General features: G+C 45.1%; 1 protein-coding gene across 3 annotated transcripts in view; it reads left to right on the top strand.

The window, feature by feature from the left end:
• Positions 1 to 19,232, top strand: part of LOC135387031 (phospholipid-transporting ATPase ABCA1-like) — a 476,077-nt gene that overhangs the window by 328,346 nt on the left and 128,499 nt on the right. For all 3 annotated transcript variants that reach the window (XM_064616460.1, XM_064616459.1, XM_064616458.1), the window contains 2 exons: positions 10,370 to 10,815; positions 15,530 to 15,655. In XM_064616460.1, the coding sequence (XP_064472530.1) occupies positions 10,370 to 10,815; positions 15,530 to 15,655 (572 nt within the window). The remainder of the gene's footprint in view (positions 1 to 10,369; positions 10,816 to 15,529; positions 15,656 to 19,232) is intronic.

The following is a 19,232-nucleotide window of genomic DNA, read 5'->3' as shown; positions in this document are numbered from 1 at the left end:
AGTTTTTAGCTGCTGAAGAACTTCAGTAACAAATGATTCATCATATAATACTTCAACAACATACGCCTCATCATTTGTCCACACAACCAAATCGCATGCCACCATTTCACAACTGTACATCTGCAGCTGGACCTGTGTGTAGTACTTGTAGCGACGTACAGATGCCGGTCGTCGTCAGCGCGTCAGCATCGCGCCGTCATCGTCAGCATCGACGCGCGGCATATCGCGACCGAGATATCATCTGGCGTGCCAGGTGCAGTGGGTGTGTACCGAGTGTGTGGTAGAATGCTGCATTTTGAAAACTGTTGTCAGTAAAGGTTCACGTCTCGATAGAGCTCTTTGAATGCGCCTCACTCCTACTTACCTACCTACAAAGTGGTGACCCGAACGGCAAACCTGGAACAAACCGCATGGAAGCCGCTCAGCAATCTTCGCCGCACCTGGAGACTTCCCTGGTACCGTTGCGCTTGCTATCTTACAGTATTTCGGATCCTCAGCTCTGGTTCGCACAAGCTGAAGTGCTTTTCTCGGCACAACGTATCGCATCCCAGACGACGAAGTTCGGCTATGTTATTGCCAACCTACCTCCCGAAGCAGCCGCTGAAATGCGCGGCCACATCATCGACCCGGATACGGAGCGACCGTATGACGTTTTGAAAGACGAACTTATTCGTCGAACATCCACATCTCAGGAACGTCGGCTACAGCAGCTGCTTACCAGAGAAGAGCTTGGCGATCGTAGACCCACACAGCTTCTTCGCCGCAAGCGTGACCTTGCCGGTAAGCAACAAACAGATGATTCCATTCTGAGTGAGCTGTTTCTTCAACGGTTACCCCACAACGTCCGAATGATTGTTGCCGCCGACGACGCACGACTCGGCAAAATAGCTGACAGTATTTTGGACTTCGCTGGTATTCCTACCCTGAGAGCCGTCGCCGAGCTCGCTTCTCGTCAGACTCCGTCACTTTCCACTGGCACGGACATTTCCTCCGTCATGGCATCACTACACCAGTTGCATGATGTGGTCTCAGCCCTCGTGGGCGAGGTGGCCTCTTTGGCACGTCATCGGTCACCGTATCCTCGACGTGGCTTTTGCCGACAACGCACACCTATACGAGGTAGGCATCGGTCCCAGCCGCCGCCTCAGGATACGCACTGTTGGTACCATCGCAAGTTCGGCAACGGTGCACGTAACTGCCACGCTCCTTGCTCCTGGCCGGGAAATGAACCCCCCCCCCCGCCACCATTAACGGCTGGAGTGGCTGGGAGTGCAAACAGCCGACTCTTCCGCATCACCGACCGCGTGTTAGGTTGTCGCTTCCTCGTTGAAACCGGCGCCGACGTCAACGTCATTCCACCGACGCCCATCGATAAGCGCCACGCAAAATCCAACTGCACCTTACAAGCAGTCAACCAAACCAAGATTGTTACGTACGGCTATTCACTCCGCCTGCCTGGGGCCTTCTTTGCGTACTCTTCACCACCTGTGCCGGACCTCGCATCCTACATCGACCGTCTCCGCTTGGTGCTTAACGACCTGAAGTCCACGTCGGGTACGAGGAGCTGGGTGCGGGCCGGTGGAGTCGGGCTCGGGCCGGGTACGGTCCGTAGCAGCCGGGCCTGGGCCGGACACGGGCCTGAAAATTAGGCCCGTGCAGTGCTATAGATCGCTCATCAAGCTGGCCATCTTGCGCTCTAACGAAACTTTTAGCCAGCTCACGGTGGTGGTAAGTGAGAGATAAGTAAAGACCTGGATATACGGGTCCATTCAGGCTTCAGGCTTCGAGACACGTGAGCGCTCTAAACTATCATCTTAAGATTGGTACTGGCGTGTTCTCTTAGCTTTTTCTTAGTCAATGACGTATTTTTTAGGGGACAAGGTTGAGCCGTTGATTTTTAATAAATTATATCTATACCTATACCTATACCCAAGTTTGACGCGTCTCGAACATATGCTGCCATCTCGATAGAGTGTCGCACACTGAAATGTTTGCGAATTCGGGCTCAATACAAATCAACGGATAGTTCTGGAACTCTACAAAATGTGTCATTGACGACGGTAAACCTAGGAGAAAACGCCAGTGCTTCTGTTTTTACGACATTTTACGCCGTTTCTGAGTGGTGTGCGAACAAACTTTCTCTATTGTCTTGCGCAGGAAATGATTCTGCCTTAACCCCTTGTTACCGTTGCTTCATGGCAGTGATCAGACTCCAAGAAGCAAGGCGAAAAGTCCCAGATTTCCCTGAAGTCATTTTAAGACTGGCTTACACACTAGACTTCACACGGCAAGTAGTGTAAATGTACCTGTACTCGTACGGTCGCCTATGTTTCTCTGAAATAACCACCCCCGTATGGAAGATGACTATCAACGAAACGTTATACCTGACCTGAATAATCCAGTATCACAGCTTTGTACACAACAGAAATGCCATAGTTTATCCGATATCAAATGTGGTACCACCCGTGACTGGCAAATTGTTTCTCTTATATGTACGTGTTAACTGTTGGCGCACAAAGCGAACAGATAGTACATCACAGCTACTAAGTAAGTTATATTTACGTGCAAGAGGACTGCACAGCTAAAATGTTATGTTCCCGATACCGGACTGAGTTTACACACACATGCAAAAAAAAATATGAAAGGAACAATGGCACATCCAAGGGACTTACTGGTGAAAGCATTCTCCGCTTGTGTTCGGCGCAGGCAGTACTGGATATCTGTTCATGTTGTGATTACTCCAGTCATGTCAACGACTGGACTGACGAACGCCTGATGCCACACGGCCAAAAATCAACCATATGGTACCAAGAAGCCTGAATAGACCCGTATCTCCATGTCCTTACTTATCTGGCACTTAACACCACCGGGAGCTGGCTAAAAGCTTCGTTAGAGCGCAAGATGGCCAGCTTGACGAGTGCTCACGGCACAACCGTCAGGTCTCGAAGGAGGCAAACACGTGTTTGCAATCGTTATTTCCTCTTGAATAATGCGACTCCCTAGTGTTTTGTGAGTGACTGCCTCAGCTGTTTATTCGGTACGATGCGCCGGAGCGCACATACACGTTTGCGAAATTACCTTTAAGCAATTGCAATCAAGTGGTTTTTGTCTGTGGCGTATATAGTGATGTTACCCCAGTAAATGTGGGGGTTCCACAAGGGTCTGTTCTTGCACCATTGCTATTTAATTTTTATGTTAATAACCTGTCCGACGTTGTACATAACTGTAAAATATTCCAGTATGCAGGTGACACCCTCTTGTTGTCAATTCATAGATCACAATACGAAGCTATTAGTCGATTAAAATATGATGCACACAATGTATGTAATTGGTTTTCCGATAGTGGTATCGAACTTAACTCCGATAAAACGCAGTTTATATGCTTCCACTGTCCTTGGTAAATTGATGACGAATGTTCATTTACGTTGTATGGATCGGAGCCGTTGAAGTATGTCAATACTTCGAAATACCTTGGGCTATATTTCGACGCATACATGACGTGGCACTCACATTTGTCTTATGTATGTAAACGCTTAAGACGGACCTCCTGTGTTCTCTTCTCACTTCGATGTTCAACTCCACCACAAGTTCGTAGGTCTGTCTTGGACGCTTTGTGTTATAGCGTTCTGTGGTATGGGATAACTCTGTTTGGCCATTGTAGTGAATCGTCGAGAACCAAAATTAATTCTATCTTGCGTAGCTATCTGAAAAGTGTAGCATACAAAAACTGTCTTGCAGATCATTCGGATGATTTGTTTCGTGATCTCCAGTTCCCTTCTTTTGCTAACCTTTTTAATTATTGCACTGTCCTTAAGCACCTTTGGCTGTCACGTTTCAAATTCTCAGCGGAGGTTACCCGCCCTACACGAAAATAACCTTTTAAATTTACTGTACCTTTTTCCTTTACGAAATACGGATTTTGCCGAAGAATGTGTTGTGTTCCACGTCTCTTTAACCAGCTCACTCCCGAATTTATAGTAATCGATTCAACGTTCAGGTTGAAAAAACAATTACGTAAGCTGTATTATTGCCAGTAGTGTATGAAGTGAATTGTTTTCTTTATTGCCTGTTTGAACTTCCCGTGAATTGTTCCGTGAATGTCGCTAGACAGCCTCAGGCCCAGTGTCACAAGCCTTTCGGCTTAGACCGGCGTGCTGTATTTTGCAATTCTGTATAGAATGGGGAAAATAAAATTATTATTATTAATATTATTATTATTAATTGAAAATGACAAGTTTCTGTGCAGATTCTGTGGTGTATTCACGCTGCTTGCTTAGAAATGATTTGTCTGAAATAATTATTGTTTTGACTTTGCTTCAGGTATTGACTCAATTGATATTCTATGAGTTGGGAAGTTACTGCCTGAAATAATCATTGTCTTGTATTTGTTTCAATTGTTCACTCGATTGACATTAGTAAAAATAATCTCTGAGATGGGAATGCTTCATATTCCTGAGTTGCATTTCACATTTGATATTTCTGTGTGGTTCATCTGTATAGAATTTTCTGTTACAAGATATTACAAAAAAATTATGTATTTAAATTTGTTTCTCGTTGTTGATTGAGTATTGTTGCTATCATTGGATAATTTGGACTTACTCTACATGGTCAATAAAAAATAGTGCCTGTGTACAAACTTAGCCAACTTGTCATCCACTTTGACGATCTGTTATTTACGTGTTGGATGGTTTTTTAATGTATATAGTAAATAGTTGATGCTTCTAACCGTCTTTGTTGTTTTTGATTCTGCATCGCCGGAAACTTGTACATTGTTTTTCTTCACGCTCTACGATGTTGGATGGTGCGAAGGTTTGGCTCTCTATTAATGCTAGCTGTTGATTGTGTTGTTTCTCATTATTTCCTTACGTCTATGCTATACGCTTAGTAAGAAATTGATTAATTAAATTTGTGTCACAAAACAGGCGTACGTCTCCAGTTTTCAACAAATCAGGGCAGATCACGGTATCATTAGAGATGGTTGTTGGCTAGGTTAGGAGCGTGCTATGCGGTTAAGTTCATTTTTAACATATCTATTTTCTGTGTTGGATTCATAAAACAAAGTCAGGTTTGTAGAGTCTGTTAGAATAGAAATTGTATAGTGTTCGATTAGATTAAGTCACGAGGATGATTTTATGATAGTTAAAATGATAGATTATTCTCCTCTGTTGTTTACGTGTTGGAGAACGTGTCGCTTACAGCGTTCCTCTGTTCTTCAGCGCTAAGCCTGTGCTAGTCACAGTATTAAATTTGTAATGTTTCTCGTTTTGATAGATTGTTTCGCTATTCTTATCCTGCCTATATCTTTTGTTTACGTGTTGGATGATGCGCAGGTTTGGCTCTCCATTATAGCTATCTGTTAATCCTGTTGTTTCTCAATATTTCCTTACGTCTGCACTAATCACTTAATAAGAAATTGAATAATTAAAAGCTGTGCCATGTTGGAACAAAATATATGCAACTTAGATTCCCTATTATGTTTAAATTACTTAAAAGACTTAATAAGAAACATGATAATGAGGAAATTAGTAGCGTTGCAATAATAGTGATTGCAACTCAGACTTGTTATAATAAAACTGTTGATAATAATAATTTTGATTGTAATCGTATTGATCAAGAATATCTTCTTTGATTAAATGTTGTGTCCTTTGTTATGGATTTTATTTCCTATTGTGTTCATGTCGTTCTTGTCATTCGTGTCTCATGGTCTACCAGGGTCTCTGCTGTTCACAATTAATTACATTCATCTATTGGCATTAATTAAAATTCTGCTATTGCAATGATGGTAGTCACGTCTCAGACATTTTATACTACAACTTGTAATTTTGATTGTAATCATATTGATTAAGAATATCTTCTTTGATTAAATGCGGTGTCCATTTCTCGTTTTGATATGATATTATTTAACTAGTATTTCCCTACATGTTGGAGGATATGTCAGTTTGGTTCTCTATAAGGTGCTAGCTATTGATTGTGTTGTGTTGATTTGAATTATTTTCTTATGTCTGCACTATTAGCTTCATTAGAAACAGGTTAATTAAATTTGTATCATGTTGGAATATTAAACTTTGCTTCCATATTGTTCTTTTTTTATTGCGTGTTAGCGCCGCGTAGCAACTGTGGCTATGAGCGGCGTACAGATGTGGACAGACGGAGAGAGGACAGCAGGAAGGAGTGGGGGACAGGGGGATTAGTATGCGTCCTGGGCCGACCTTCCATATTGTGCTCGAAATCACTAACATCTGTCAGAACTTGTAATTAAAACTCCACTGTTGCAATGATGGTGCTCACAAATAGGAATGTTATATTTCTTTATAATAAAAGTTGTAATTTTGATTGTAGTCGTATTGATTAAGAATATCTTCTTTGATTAGATGTGCTATTCCATTTTAATTCTAATTGATTGAAAACCTGTGTGCATGATTACCATTAATAAAAAAAATATTGTGTTTGATGTGTGATACCTCTTCAATGCCACACAGAGTCACAACATAATTCCCAGTACTCTTCGCGTTAATAAATATATTTCCACTTGTACTTTTGTGTATGGCTACCATTTGCATGCCTATACTTGCAAGCAAACCACCCACCGCACACCTGTTGTAGCGGGAAAAAAATTGTAAGTGCAGACAGCCCAGGTGGAATAATCGCGTAAGAAGTCGGCCCTGGCTGAAAAATCCGCAATAATAAGCCCACAGGTAGCCCTCCGTCAATGCGCCACCCACCTCGCGCGGGAAAAAATCGCGAAAAAATTAACCCAGGGGCCAATAAACGCGCCTGTAAGTCTCATCCTCTCTATACTACTCAGATGCAAGCCAGAGCCTGCTTCAACAACAACTTTATTTTCAGAAGGAGAGTGGGGAGGTTCATCGCCAGAGGCGATACTGTCGCCAGAGCTGAAGGCGGAAATGACTCTGCTTCATTTCCGCCTTCAGCTCTCGTTTTTTGCCTTGATCCTCCGTGGCACGCTCAAAATTTGTGGGTCTGGCATCTCACTTCAGACGATTTTGTGCCAAGATTCTAAATTGTCTCTGGAGATGCGCATAACACATGATAACACTCGTGGACGATATCCTTGGCATGAAACCCAGTTCGCACGGCTGTCGCTGTCAGCCAAGAGGCTTCGCACTGCTTGGTCTTTTGGGAACTAATAATAGGTAACACTTGAGTGCTCCAATGAGTTGTTCCACGGTCTGTCAATACTCTTTCTGGTCTGGAAACTCCGCCGGGGTACAATAGAACAGTTTCCTTAGGGTCCGGAGCCGTCGCGAGGGGGCGGCCGTGTCGATCTGAGGGCGTCTTCCTCGTCTTGCAGACGACGCGGCCATAGCGTTACACGTGTTCACTCGACAAGCGGAACATCTGTTTGACAGCATTGACAGTTCACTTGCGTTATTGTGTGTTCGCAATTGCGTGCGAGAATGCCGATGACACGTTGTGTCACCGGTTGTGATATAGGAAAGCGCACCTGCAAGGTTAAAGCGTCGCTTTTTAGCTTCCCGGCGTACCCAGCTGAGCACGAAAGATGGAAACGTGCGATCCCACGTGTGGAGACTGCAACCTTCAGGTTTGACTCGCCGCATACAAGTGTGTGCGCCCTGCACTTTGACCCGACAGACATTATCAGGACGGACGACTTCGTCATAAACTCCCAGGTGGTGTCCCACGACCGCGACGTGCCGAAACTGCGTCCCGGGGCCGTTCCACGGAACTTTCCGCATTGCCCGTCGTACTTGATGACGCCGAAGCCACAGAGCCGCGTGCGTCAGGCGCGCGTGCTGGAGTGCTCGCCCAACGGGGAAAGACGTGGGACAAAGCGGAAACTGCCTACAATTAGCCACCCCCACCCTGGAGGACCAGTGCTCGAAATCTACGCCCCTCCGCAAAATCCTGAGGCTGCATGTGAATGAGAACGTGTGTCCTCTATGTGTTGATGACGACGAAAAGGAGAACGAGGGCCCCGCGTACAACGGTGACGGGGCTCAGCCTTCAGTGGCTGACAAGTCCTGCCAAACAGAAGTAGTAGACGCCACAAAAGCTGACTTGCAGAGTACAAAATGCAAGCTCTGGCATGCACAAAATACACTACGCAGTCTCCAGTGGAAGCTTGCTCACAGGACAGCACAGTGCCGTACGTCCCATGTAAACAGAAAGGAACCCTCGAAGTAGAAATGCTGCCAGAGCGCCAGAAACTGATACTGGACCAATGTGTCAAGAAGGTTGCTTCAAAGTCGGGTCAGAAATCTAAACTATAAGCGCTGCGTTAGCACCGAACATTGTCCGTCAATGGGGGAAGTTTTGCTTACTGCTCCCTGTCCGTCGTTGTCAGAGTTCGATCACCGCAATATGAAAGGCTGCTAGCTCGGTTCGTGGTCGGCGCGACCATAATCGCAATGCCTTGTCCAAGCTATATGACCGCGATCATGAGTGCGGATCATGAAGCACTGGTAAGACTGCTGCGATCATGATCGCGCCGAGCTATGTCCCAGACAGAACACCATCTCCTACGGACGTCCGATATAGATCCCAACGTCCATATCCGAAAGCTGAGCTCTGTGGGACTCCCCTCGGATATTTATGAAGGGATATGCGTAGATGTATATCCGCAGGAGATCCTGTTGCGGCTGTTTCACGGATTGTCCGAATCAGCTCTGTGACGGGATGCTGTACGGATCATGTATTTTAAGAGAGAGAGAGAAACGCGGGACGATGTAGCACTGCAGAAATTCGACTTTCCATGAACCAAGTCCCTTTCTCAAACTACATGAATAAGAAACAGAGACATTACGTCTACGCCGACTTAATACGCCAAACAATTTCTCATTTCGCCGTTGTTTGTGCACGCAATCGAATTAAAGTTAGACAGCTCACCCTTCATTTCGACTCACAGGCGAACAAGGCTCTCGAATGTGTAGAAGCTCGCGAGAACACCAATGTACAGTGTCTGTTTCCTGTTTGGAACTGAATGCAATTTCATTTCCAAAGCATTTCGGCTGAGTGGCCCAATCTTTTGTTGCTGTTTCTTCTTCTTTTCTTATTTCCTTTTTCTTTTCTTTTTTTGAAACGCCGCGCTGATTTTCCCTTATGGGAAGCAAAGCGGAGAAACAGAAAGTGAAACGAGCGGCGACGGTGGCAGATGTTAAAAAAATGGCGGAAACACGCTTTATATTTTACTACAAAGCGCATACTGACTTCTGAAAAATAAAAAAGTAACACGCGCTCGAGATACACGCTACATCCCAGACAGCTCCTTTTTATGTCCGTATCTCCTGATTATGTCCGCAAAGTGAACGTTCGTAGGAAGTTCGAAGCCCGGCCAAGTGGATCACCGTAGTATCTCCGCTGGAGGAATTTCATTATTCTGCGGATATCCGTGTCTCCGTGAAAATATATCCGATGGACATCAGTAGAACAGAATTTTCTGACTGGGGTGCTGAGTAGAGGGTGCGATATGATCCCCAAGCAGTGGTCTCTGGAACGCGAGTGAGCTTCGACTTACCTCGCAGAGTACGAGCGGGCATACGACGAAATTGCTGTAAAATCAATCGTGATTAACGCAAGGATTAACGGAGGCTTTATCATGTACATTTGTTAAGTTGTGCATCGGCACCTCACCTGGAACACACACTGTAAGTCGTGTGTTCTTAAATACAGCCAGAGAACCGCGGCTTCACCCGTAGCAGCAACCCAAACAACATCCGAAGGTCGCCCTCAGACTAACGGTGGCGCCACCATGTGGAAGCGCGGTGCCCTACAGAAACTTTTCGCGGGGTTTCCAGACCAGAGAGAGTATTGAAAGACTGTGGTTGTTCTAACAGCGTAGCACCGTCGCATTCTCGACAACTTCGTAGTGGCATATCACGTATCATATCTCTTCAGCTCATAAAAGGCAAGGTCAGCTCAAGGAAGTGCGCTTTCCGTGAAGATAGTCTTGGAATGCCATAATGACTGTCGTTGATCATAAAACAGTGCATGATACTGTTTGAAGCAGCGGTAGCCCCATAAAATTGATTCATGACACATGCCATGAAATAGTCATGGAATGTCATAAAGACCCCGGTATTCACAAAACACTGTATGTCACTGTTTGAAGCAGCGGTAGTCCCAAAAATAGTCTCTTGGCACATATCATGAAAATAATCATGAAATGTCATAATGACAAAAAGCCCCGGATTCTAGAAAAGCCACAAATTCTGCCCCTACACTTGGAACGATTGTTATCGCTTTACTGCTTGTTGCATCAGCAGTGAGACCGATATTTTTCATTTTCGTTATTTATTTTTACCAACGTATATCTGCGTTTATCTTGCTATACGTGCGTGGTTCGAATGTTGAAATACTTCTTGCAGTAACAGTGTAATATCTATTATAGGATTGTGGCGTGGTGGAACCCCATCTACGCTGGCAGTCACTGTCTCAGTGAGCTTCTGGCAAGTACAGCAGTTCTACGCTCGGTGTCCGGTGAAGGCACGGCTCGGATAACGGTAACAGCCGTCATCGACAATACCTACTACGACAGGAACACGTCCGGTATAACCGCCAAATACGATCACGAGGGCGGGGTTATCTCACAGTGGCGAAACATTTATCGCGGTGTGGCGTTCCCATTGATTACGTCATTCACTGCGGCTGTGGCGGTCCTTTTCGCCATCATGGAACGTACCAGCAATTGCAAGGCGCTTCAACTGATGAGCGGAATGTCCAGCATCGTCTTTTGGTTCTCCAATCTCTTCTTCGATGCCGTCACTTTTGTTGTGACCTGGATCATCATGTGCATAATTTTTATTTTTTACAACGACACTTTCACAAGTACGAAAGGTCAGTATCAACCAACAGCTTTTCACTTCGCCTAATCGTAAATGTACGCTACGCGAGACAGTCCAATAGACCCGCGGTCGAAACTTTAAGGAATAACAGAAGAACCCCCTCCATTTCTTTCTTGTTACTTTTGAGATCCCGCATATTGTGCATGAAGCAACGTGAGCTTTTGTGCAAGGACGATGATTGAAATTTTCTGTCTTTGATATATTAAAGGAAATTCTTCAGGACGAGAGACGCCAAAATTATTGCAGACACTGTTCTTCTCCAAGACATTTCTTGCTCTTCAAGGCTGGAAGTAGGGTTCGGATCCTGGGATCCCAAAATCCCGCGATGTCGGTATAATGAATTGTGGCTTCCTGGACAATGATTATGCGGTCGTTCGACTTAAAAGGAAAGAACGATGTCTTACGGACTTTTGGTTTTAAGCGGCACTCCCCTAAAAAATATTATTTGCTATCCGAAGCCGACCTAGTCTCACCGTTCATGACACATGACAAAGTCGTCATCTGCTCACCTATGTGAACCAGGCAAGCTATAGCCAAGCACAACCCTCAAATTGCATTGTGAATCTTCTGATCCATCAGGCTCTCTCTCTCTCTCTGCAGAATTTCTGGTGTTTGTTCGTTTAATCACCAGGAATACGTATGTTTGAAAGTGAAAAGAAAAAGCTGCGACTGCCTTTTGAGAAAACAGATTTGGATGCTCTAGATCACACACTAGATAATGTTAAACCTTTATTCGCTCGAGACGTGTGTTTTCTTATAAACACACCCTTTTCTGTCCAACTGATACAGAGCGTGCAAGAAGAGCGTTACTAAATGTGTAATATCGATAAACACCACATTTTATCCAATGTCGATCATGAAGTATGTAAAGTGAGGTGCTGAAATACGTGTTTACGTTCAATGCACCTATTTTACACCTCTTTTGAACTGGTGTGTTATAGTGTTAAAATGGTGTTCGTGAAAAAAAGTATGCTGGTTTCATAGCTCCGCACAGCAAGTAATCACAATATCCTGAGTTAAAATGCAGCATTTGACAGGGGAGGATTTTAGGGATTTAGGTGATATTTCTGACTCATTGCAGGCGTACGTGCAGGCACAAAAAACGCATTCCCGTCACCGTTACAGACGTTTTCCGCCCTACTAACTGAACTAACGTGTTCCAACAAATTGTATTTCAGTACATGATCCATCCGATACGGCAATATAGCCCATCGAGGGTGCCTAGGTCACCACACTAGTCCCTCAGTGTTATCAAGCTGACGAGGCGTGCCTGTGACGCATTTCGTTCCGATTTAGGTTGTACGATGGAACCACGGTTGAAAGTCTGCCGTGTTCAAGGTGGCGAAGAAGCAAGAAGGTTAAACTCTACACTGTTAGAAAAATTTATACCTTTTGGGGTATAAACGGCTTGTCCCAGGGCGCATACCCTTTGAGGTATAAACGCTATACCTTCCTCAAGGTATACTATCTTTATACCTCCCTGAAGGTATATTATTTGCACCTCAGGGTATAAAGATATACCTCCTTGAGGGTATATGTTGAAGACCTTGTGGGTATAATTGAAGAAAACGGTAATATTCGATGTGTTTCAGCGTCATATCCGAGTGGCGGCTTCCCAGCGCAGCATTCCACAAATATTAAAAAAAAAGGACCAAAGTCACGATAAAAGAAAATAAAAAGAATACCTGGAGACTCTCGCGCACAAACTCACAAAGCATGGATGTGAATCGGAGAGGAAAGAAATTAAGTAACAATTAGCATTAAATTGGAAACCAAGAAGCAACACCAACAAATATTAGGAAAAATATTTCCAGGAGCAGTTAGCATTTGCTGGAGAACAGATACATATATACAACACACCGCGGCTACACATGGTGGAGACCATCCTTCGCCCGGGAAGCAACTTAAGAAGTGAGGGCGTGTAAATTTATTTATTTTGGGATCAAACAATTGGATTCCAGATGTCAGTACCCAATATAATTAGAATGCTACTGTATTACTTACTATGTTTTTAAATCAACTTATTGTTTAACTGAGATGATATAGTCGCCGTCACAAATTAATGTGATCCCAGATGTTGCGGAAGAAAAGGTATACAAAACGCTGAAGGTGTAATCGTAACATAGAAGTACTTTTTTATACCCTCAGCTACCGCGGAAGGCATAGAATCAGAGATCTATACCTTACACATGGTTTGAACAGGGTATAGACAATGGTGATGAGGTATAAATATCGCACTCTAGACCTTATTTATACCTTTTTGCACCTTTTATATACCTTTCCTTCTAACAGTGCATGTATCGGCATGCTGCCGCGAGAGCTTTTGCCAAAAACAACTCCATCCTAAAAGGTGTTTTCAATACAATTCTTCCGCTTTAAGGATGTTTCCGCTTTTTAATGGAGCATGGAAGGGATACTGAAGCTGTATAAAAACCGCTTGTATTTCGTGAAATGCTCCATGAAAAGCATGCATGAAAAATATTTCGCCACAAAAACGTCCCACAACAGCACAATTCAATTGTAAAAAATGCCGCCGCGACGGGAGGTTTCCGGACCTTATCTCCAAGCCACTCCTCCAGTCCTGTGACGTCGCACCGTCGATGCGCCTCATTCGCTGGGAAAAATTCGTCTGCTCTCGGCAGAGCGACGTGCCATACTTGTTCGCTGCTATTCATTCTGCGATATCAAACCGGAAAATAAACATTTTCAAATTGATATCTGTTTACGGATGGCACGCTACGGTGGTTCTTTTATCATCATTGCGTGCGTCTACGAGTACAGAGTACGTACCCAATGTAGGTCGGCATCGGCATCTCATATGTGGAGATGTTCAAGTGGTTCTTTGCGGTTTGATACGTCTATCGTTTTCGTTTCATTTAGTCGAAGGGGAGCATAGAGCCTGTATACGTAGAACCCGTGCGTTACACAAGCGTGTACTTCATTGAGGAGGCCTGCAGTGATGCCATGTGGAGTTCGAGGCTGCGCGAACGAAAACAAGAAGGGCGTGCGACTTCCACGTGCATCAGGTTCCGGCAGATGAGCCGGCAACAAGTGGGTGGCTTGCCTTGATTCAAAATGAGGAAGTTCAACCTGGCACTGAAGTCCGTATATGCAGTCTACATTTCAATTAGACTGATTACAAGACCCCACCAAGCGTCGCGAAATCCGTTAGCGCCGAGTTCTGATCTATCCGAAGCGACATCTTGATCCGTGGCAAATTCACCTGACGCGAGTGAGCAATGTAAACGGCAAAGCAAGCCATGGGCTTTCGCTGTCCTCACTTTACCTCCACGAAGAAGAAAGAAAGAATAAGCACCTGCACCACAACCCGAGCTGCTGAACAGAAGCGTCTGTCAGAAGAAACTGAGAGAAACGTACGCAGCAGACGACGCTCCAACCTCCGCCACCTCCACAGTATAGATGACTGACCCCTGGTGACGTCACTCCGCGATCCCTCGACTGAGTGCATGCAGGTGCTTCTTCACAACGTGACGCACGTTCTCTGGCTCGTCACGTGGCCTTCACAGAAAAGCGCAGGGTTTCGCGAAAGCGGGGGATTGAAACATCTGTAGTGGGCGTAAAGTGTTCTCCAGGACAGTAGTTATGGTGCAAAAAAATAATACAGTGGTCACACATTTGAACCAGGTCAATTAGATAAATTTGCTTCTCCCCACTTTCCATGGTGCTTTAACGGAACTTGACAAGAGTGTTTTAGTAAACACCATTCGTTCGGGCGTAAAGGAACACCAAAAAGTGTGTGCAATGGACCAAGCGATTTACACCGTGGATGAGTAAAAGGGGGAAGAGCAAAACTCCACAGTCCCCAGAATACTCCAGCGGAAGATGCGAAAACCAATTTAAGTATATACGTGCTCACCGGCATGTCTTCTCGTGCACTGCTATCTGCGGGAGATATGCTGGGGCGCAGCCATAAGATATTCCGTAGCGGACGGGAAGAGCTGCATTCCAACACAAAATCGATATTCCTGTACGGTGCGAAAGCTCAATATTATACGTGGCGAAACCTTTGCCCAGACAGCAGTGTTTATTTTTTCCTTTCATTTGCGTGTGTGTGTGTGTGTGTTTTCTTCCACTACAAGGTCCCGCAGGAATGACAGGAAACGCGCACTGTATCGCAGTTTCTGATACATAGTATGATGGATGTACAGGTGGACATATTTCTCGACGGCATCCTGGGAATAGCTTCAGAATAATCCCAACACGGTCGCAGGATCCCGGGATCCACGTTTAGAAACCCCTAAACCCCGGATTCTGAAAACTGTAGGAGTTGCCAGCCCTAGCTAAGATAGCCTCCTTCACCGGTTCGACGGATTTGCTACCTTTCTACTCTTTTTGATAGAGGGCCCGCCTACCGCCGGTGTCAGTGGATGAGTTCGTAGCGGGTTCGATACCGGTCGGGGACGCCCGCAACTTTGTGGCAGAGTACAACTTGCGTAGACACGCTATCTGCCGCATGTGATGTCAAATATGGTGTGCTGTCTGCTGAGATTATGGCGTACGTTAAAGAATCCTCAAGTATGCAAACCACAACGCAGACGGACTCTTGTGGCATCGCTTATAGGCATGGTTGTCTCACGACGCAAAATCACCTATTATCATCATCTGCTCATCCTCTTGAACCCCATCTCACGGAGGTTCTCTCGGTTCCGTTGCAGAAAGAGATTACTTGTGGTTCTTTTTTCCAGTTGCCGCACTGATTCTGCTGGTTCCAATGGCCTGCGTGACCATCTCTATAAGCTACCTGGCTTCATTTCTATATGACACGGAAGGCAGAGCTTTCGCCCTACTCACAATCTTCTTTACTGTTGGGGGTAAGTACACTCCTAACCGATAGGACTGAGACGACACTCACACACAGAAGACAACGCGCCCATTATATAATTTTCCCAGCTGTTTCACACGGTCATGCTGCCGCACATTTGTCCTCCGACATCACCTCACTATTTTAGGGCTATTTCTTTAAATAACTACGACGTTTCCTGCGTATTCAGTTTTAACTACGAATTGAATATGAAATTCTACATGTATATTTCGAGTACTAGGAGCTTTTCTTACAGACCAATATGTGTGAATAGTTCTGTCACTCCACGCAGTGCAGTTTAAGAAGAACCTCAACGTGATTCATATAAATACTCGCATTACCTATATCATGTACATATGCTGCATATCCGCATACATGATGTATATGTGGTCAGCCAAGTGCGGCTGTCGGTACACTTGACGTAAAGGCAAAGTAAAGCAATTTTTAAGAAACTTTGCAAGATTGACTAACTAGCAAATGTCTGTGGACGTATATATCAAAGAGACGCAACACATGTAAGAACTGATGGTCTGAGGCTGGAACAACATAGAAGGGACAAATACATACAAAGCCTCAATTTGCCTAAGAAATGAACGATGAAAGATGAAAGTCCCTGAAAAGGTTAGCCAGCTGTAGGACTCGGACCCACGTCTTCTGGTTTGCCGGTCCAGGGCTCTACCAATTGAGCTAAGCGAACACGCCTTCTCCGTGACTTCCAGGGTGCGTCATCTGAAGGGACAAACCAGCCACTCTCCCTCACTCATCCTCCTTTCATTCTTACATTCACACACATACACACATTCATACGGCCGGATCGACGCAGGCGGCAACTGTTGAACATGAAAGAACAGATGTTCTGAGGCTGGAACAACATAGGAGGGTCAAGTACATACAAAGCCTCAGTTTGCCTAAGAAATTAACGATGAAAGATGAAAGTCACTGAAAAGATTAGCCAGCTGTAGGACTCGGAGCCGCATCTTCTGGATTACTTGTCCAGGGCTCTACCAATTGAGCTAAGCTAACACGCATTCGATGAATTTCTCAGCCGCGATGAATTTCTCAGCGCAATCTTTGTCGGTCCGACGAAAGGAAGTTGGAAACCCAGCCCACCCCGGCATCGCAGAAAGAGATAAGACAGGCATGGCTTATTGTTGATGAAAGATGAAAGTCACTGAAAAGGTTAGCCAGCTGTAGGGATCGAACGCACGTCTTCTGGATTGCAGGTCCAGGGCTCTACCAATTGAGCTAAGCGAACACGCCTTCTCAGCGACTTCCAGGGAGCGTCATCTGAAGGGACAAACCAGCCACTCTCTCTCACCCATCCTCCTCTCACTCTTACATTTTTGCTCACTCATACGCGCATTCATACTACGGGATCGACGCAGGCCTGCGTTTGTCCCTTCAGATGACGCACCCTGGAAGCCGCTGAGAAGGCGTGTTAGCTTAGCTCAATTGGTAGAGCCCTGGACCGGCAATCCAGAAGATGTGGGTTCGACTCCTACAGCTGGCCAACCTTTTCAGTGACTTTCATCTTTCATCGTTAATTTCTTAGGCAAATTGAGGCTTTGTATGTATTTGTCCCTTCCATGTTGTTCCAGTCTCAGAACATCAGTTCTCTCATGGCTAATGGTGTCCGACTTTTGCTGGGATAATGCTTTCCGTCTCCCAATTTTAGGTGCTGTTACATTTTCTACCAACCTGTCTGTGGGCTGGCTTTGGAACCTCCTTCGAACTGAGAGCGATTGCGCTCAAAAAGTCATCGCGCGCTATGATCCGGTGCTCTGAAAGGCGCCGGCTATTTTTCCCGATGGGATAGCTCGTGAATATCACTGTCAATTATCATGAATTTGAGCGAATTCGGCACGGTCTTCATATTGGTGGGGTAAAAAAGTGACCTATACTTGGCAAATTTCCGAGTTCAGTTCGCAAGTATTTACATAATTAAACTTACGATACATAACATTCACATAAGGCGGTGGCAAAAACCTAATAAGAACAAATGCCGTTGACCACATGATTCTTGGTGGTGTAGCTTTTTTATTATAATTCAATTACACGTTTTCTGGGACACCCTGTATGTATCCCTTGCGTGGCGGTGGTTGGGTGGGGAAGGGTTGAGATGTGAGTGATTGGATGATACAGGTTTATTTACATTACTATTTACAATGGATACAAGCTATAACGGAAGTGAACTGGCTGAGACGATGGCTGAGTCCGGACTGCTTGGGACAGTCGAAGCGTCGTTCCCAAATTGTTCTTGGAAGGAGTCCTCTTCCCCATTTCTTGGAACTGAGGGTCGCCCTTCGTGTGGCACAGCTGTGGGATGGAGATGACGAGGTTTGGGGGATGGCTATGTCACACGTCCCCCCGCCCTCAAACTGCAGTTACGGGGGTCCAAGTACCGTCAAAGCTTGCTAATATACAATATGTCCGTTGAGCGGTTGAGGGGAAGCACATGTCGGTCAATCTCGTAATTGACGTTTGACACTTTCCGTGGGATTGTAAAAGGGCCCTCCATGACAGGGGAGCTTCCCTTTATTGGGGTGCCACACTGTCTCTAGAAAAACTCGCTCGCCGGGGGTAAATTCTTGTACAAATATTTTGTCGTAGGCGACCTTGTTTTTGGTGCGGTTTCAAGCGCTTCCCGTCTTGCTTCTTCATAGGCTGGGTCTCGGGTTGTTAATCAGGCCTGGATATGGAAGTTTCCCAAAGAGGAGGAACGATGGAGAATAGCCGGTAACTTCATGGGGTGTGTTGTTGTACTCACACACAACTTGTTCCAATAGTTTTGGCCATGGAGTTTGGCCATGGAGGATTTTCATTCATTTTCATTTTAGTCTGGTCATGATCGTATGATTGGTCCTTTCGTTCGTTCGGTTGCACAGTGGTCGTTGTGTGGATGTTGTCACTTGATGAATGACGTTGTTCTTCAAAAATCGTTTGAATCTACTGCCAAGGAATCCAGTACCTCTGTCTGATAGGTGAATGAAGCGCTTCGCAGAATTGTAACCTGCGAGACCCCCAATTGTGTCCACTGCGACAAGGTCGAAGGGTTCCGCTGCGAGAGGAAGTGACTCGAGGAGGCCAAACTTTTTCTTCTTCAATTTTTTACAGCGTTGGCAAATGTCGCAGTGCTTAACTTAATTAGAAACGTCCGCCATAATACTTTTCCAATGATACTGTGGAGAGAGGAGGCTGAGCGTCTTTTTGACTCCGACATGGCCGTAATTTTCGTGCGCATTCTTTATCGCTTGTTTGCGCAAGGATGGTGGAACAAGGATTTTACGTAATCCCCCTTTTGCGCACAACGGTGATTAATAATAATAATAATTTATTTCTCACTGACTTAAGGGCGGGCGAGGAAAAGAAGTCTAAGAAGACTTGACAGAGTCCTCACCCCCCGCCAGCAGCAAAACACAGACACTCTATAATACATAATGATGCTGTCTCAGCAGTAGCAAAAAACACATACATACATAAGAATCCAAGCCAAGCTCAAGAACAAAAACTCATACACTCTCAAATAGAGTAATTCCAGTCTGCAGAACTGCGCCAGTAACTCCCCATTATTTATTATCGTGATATCG

This window comes from Ornithodoros turicata, chromosome 3 (assembly GCF_037126465.1).
Source record: "Ornithodoros turicata isolate Travis chromosome 3, ASM3712646v1, whole genome shotgun sequence".
NCBI lineage: Eukaryota > Metazoa > Arthropoda > Arachnida > Ixodida > Argasidae > Ornithodoros > Ornithodoros turicata.
Note: the sequence above shows the minus strand (reverse complement) of the source record. Positions and strands in the feature narration are given on the sequence as shown.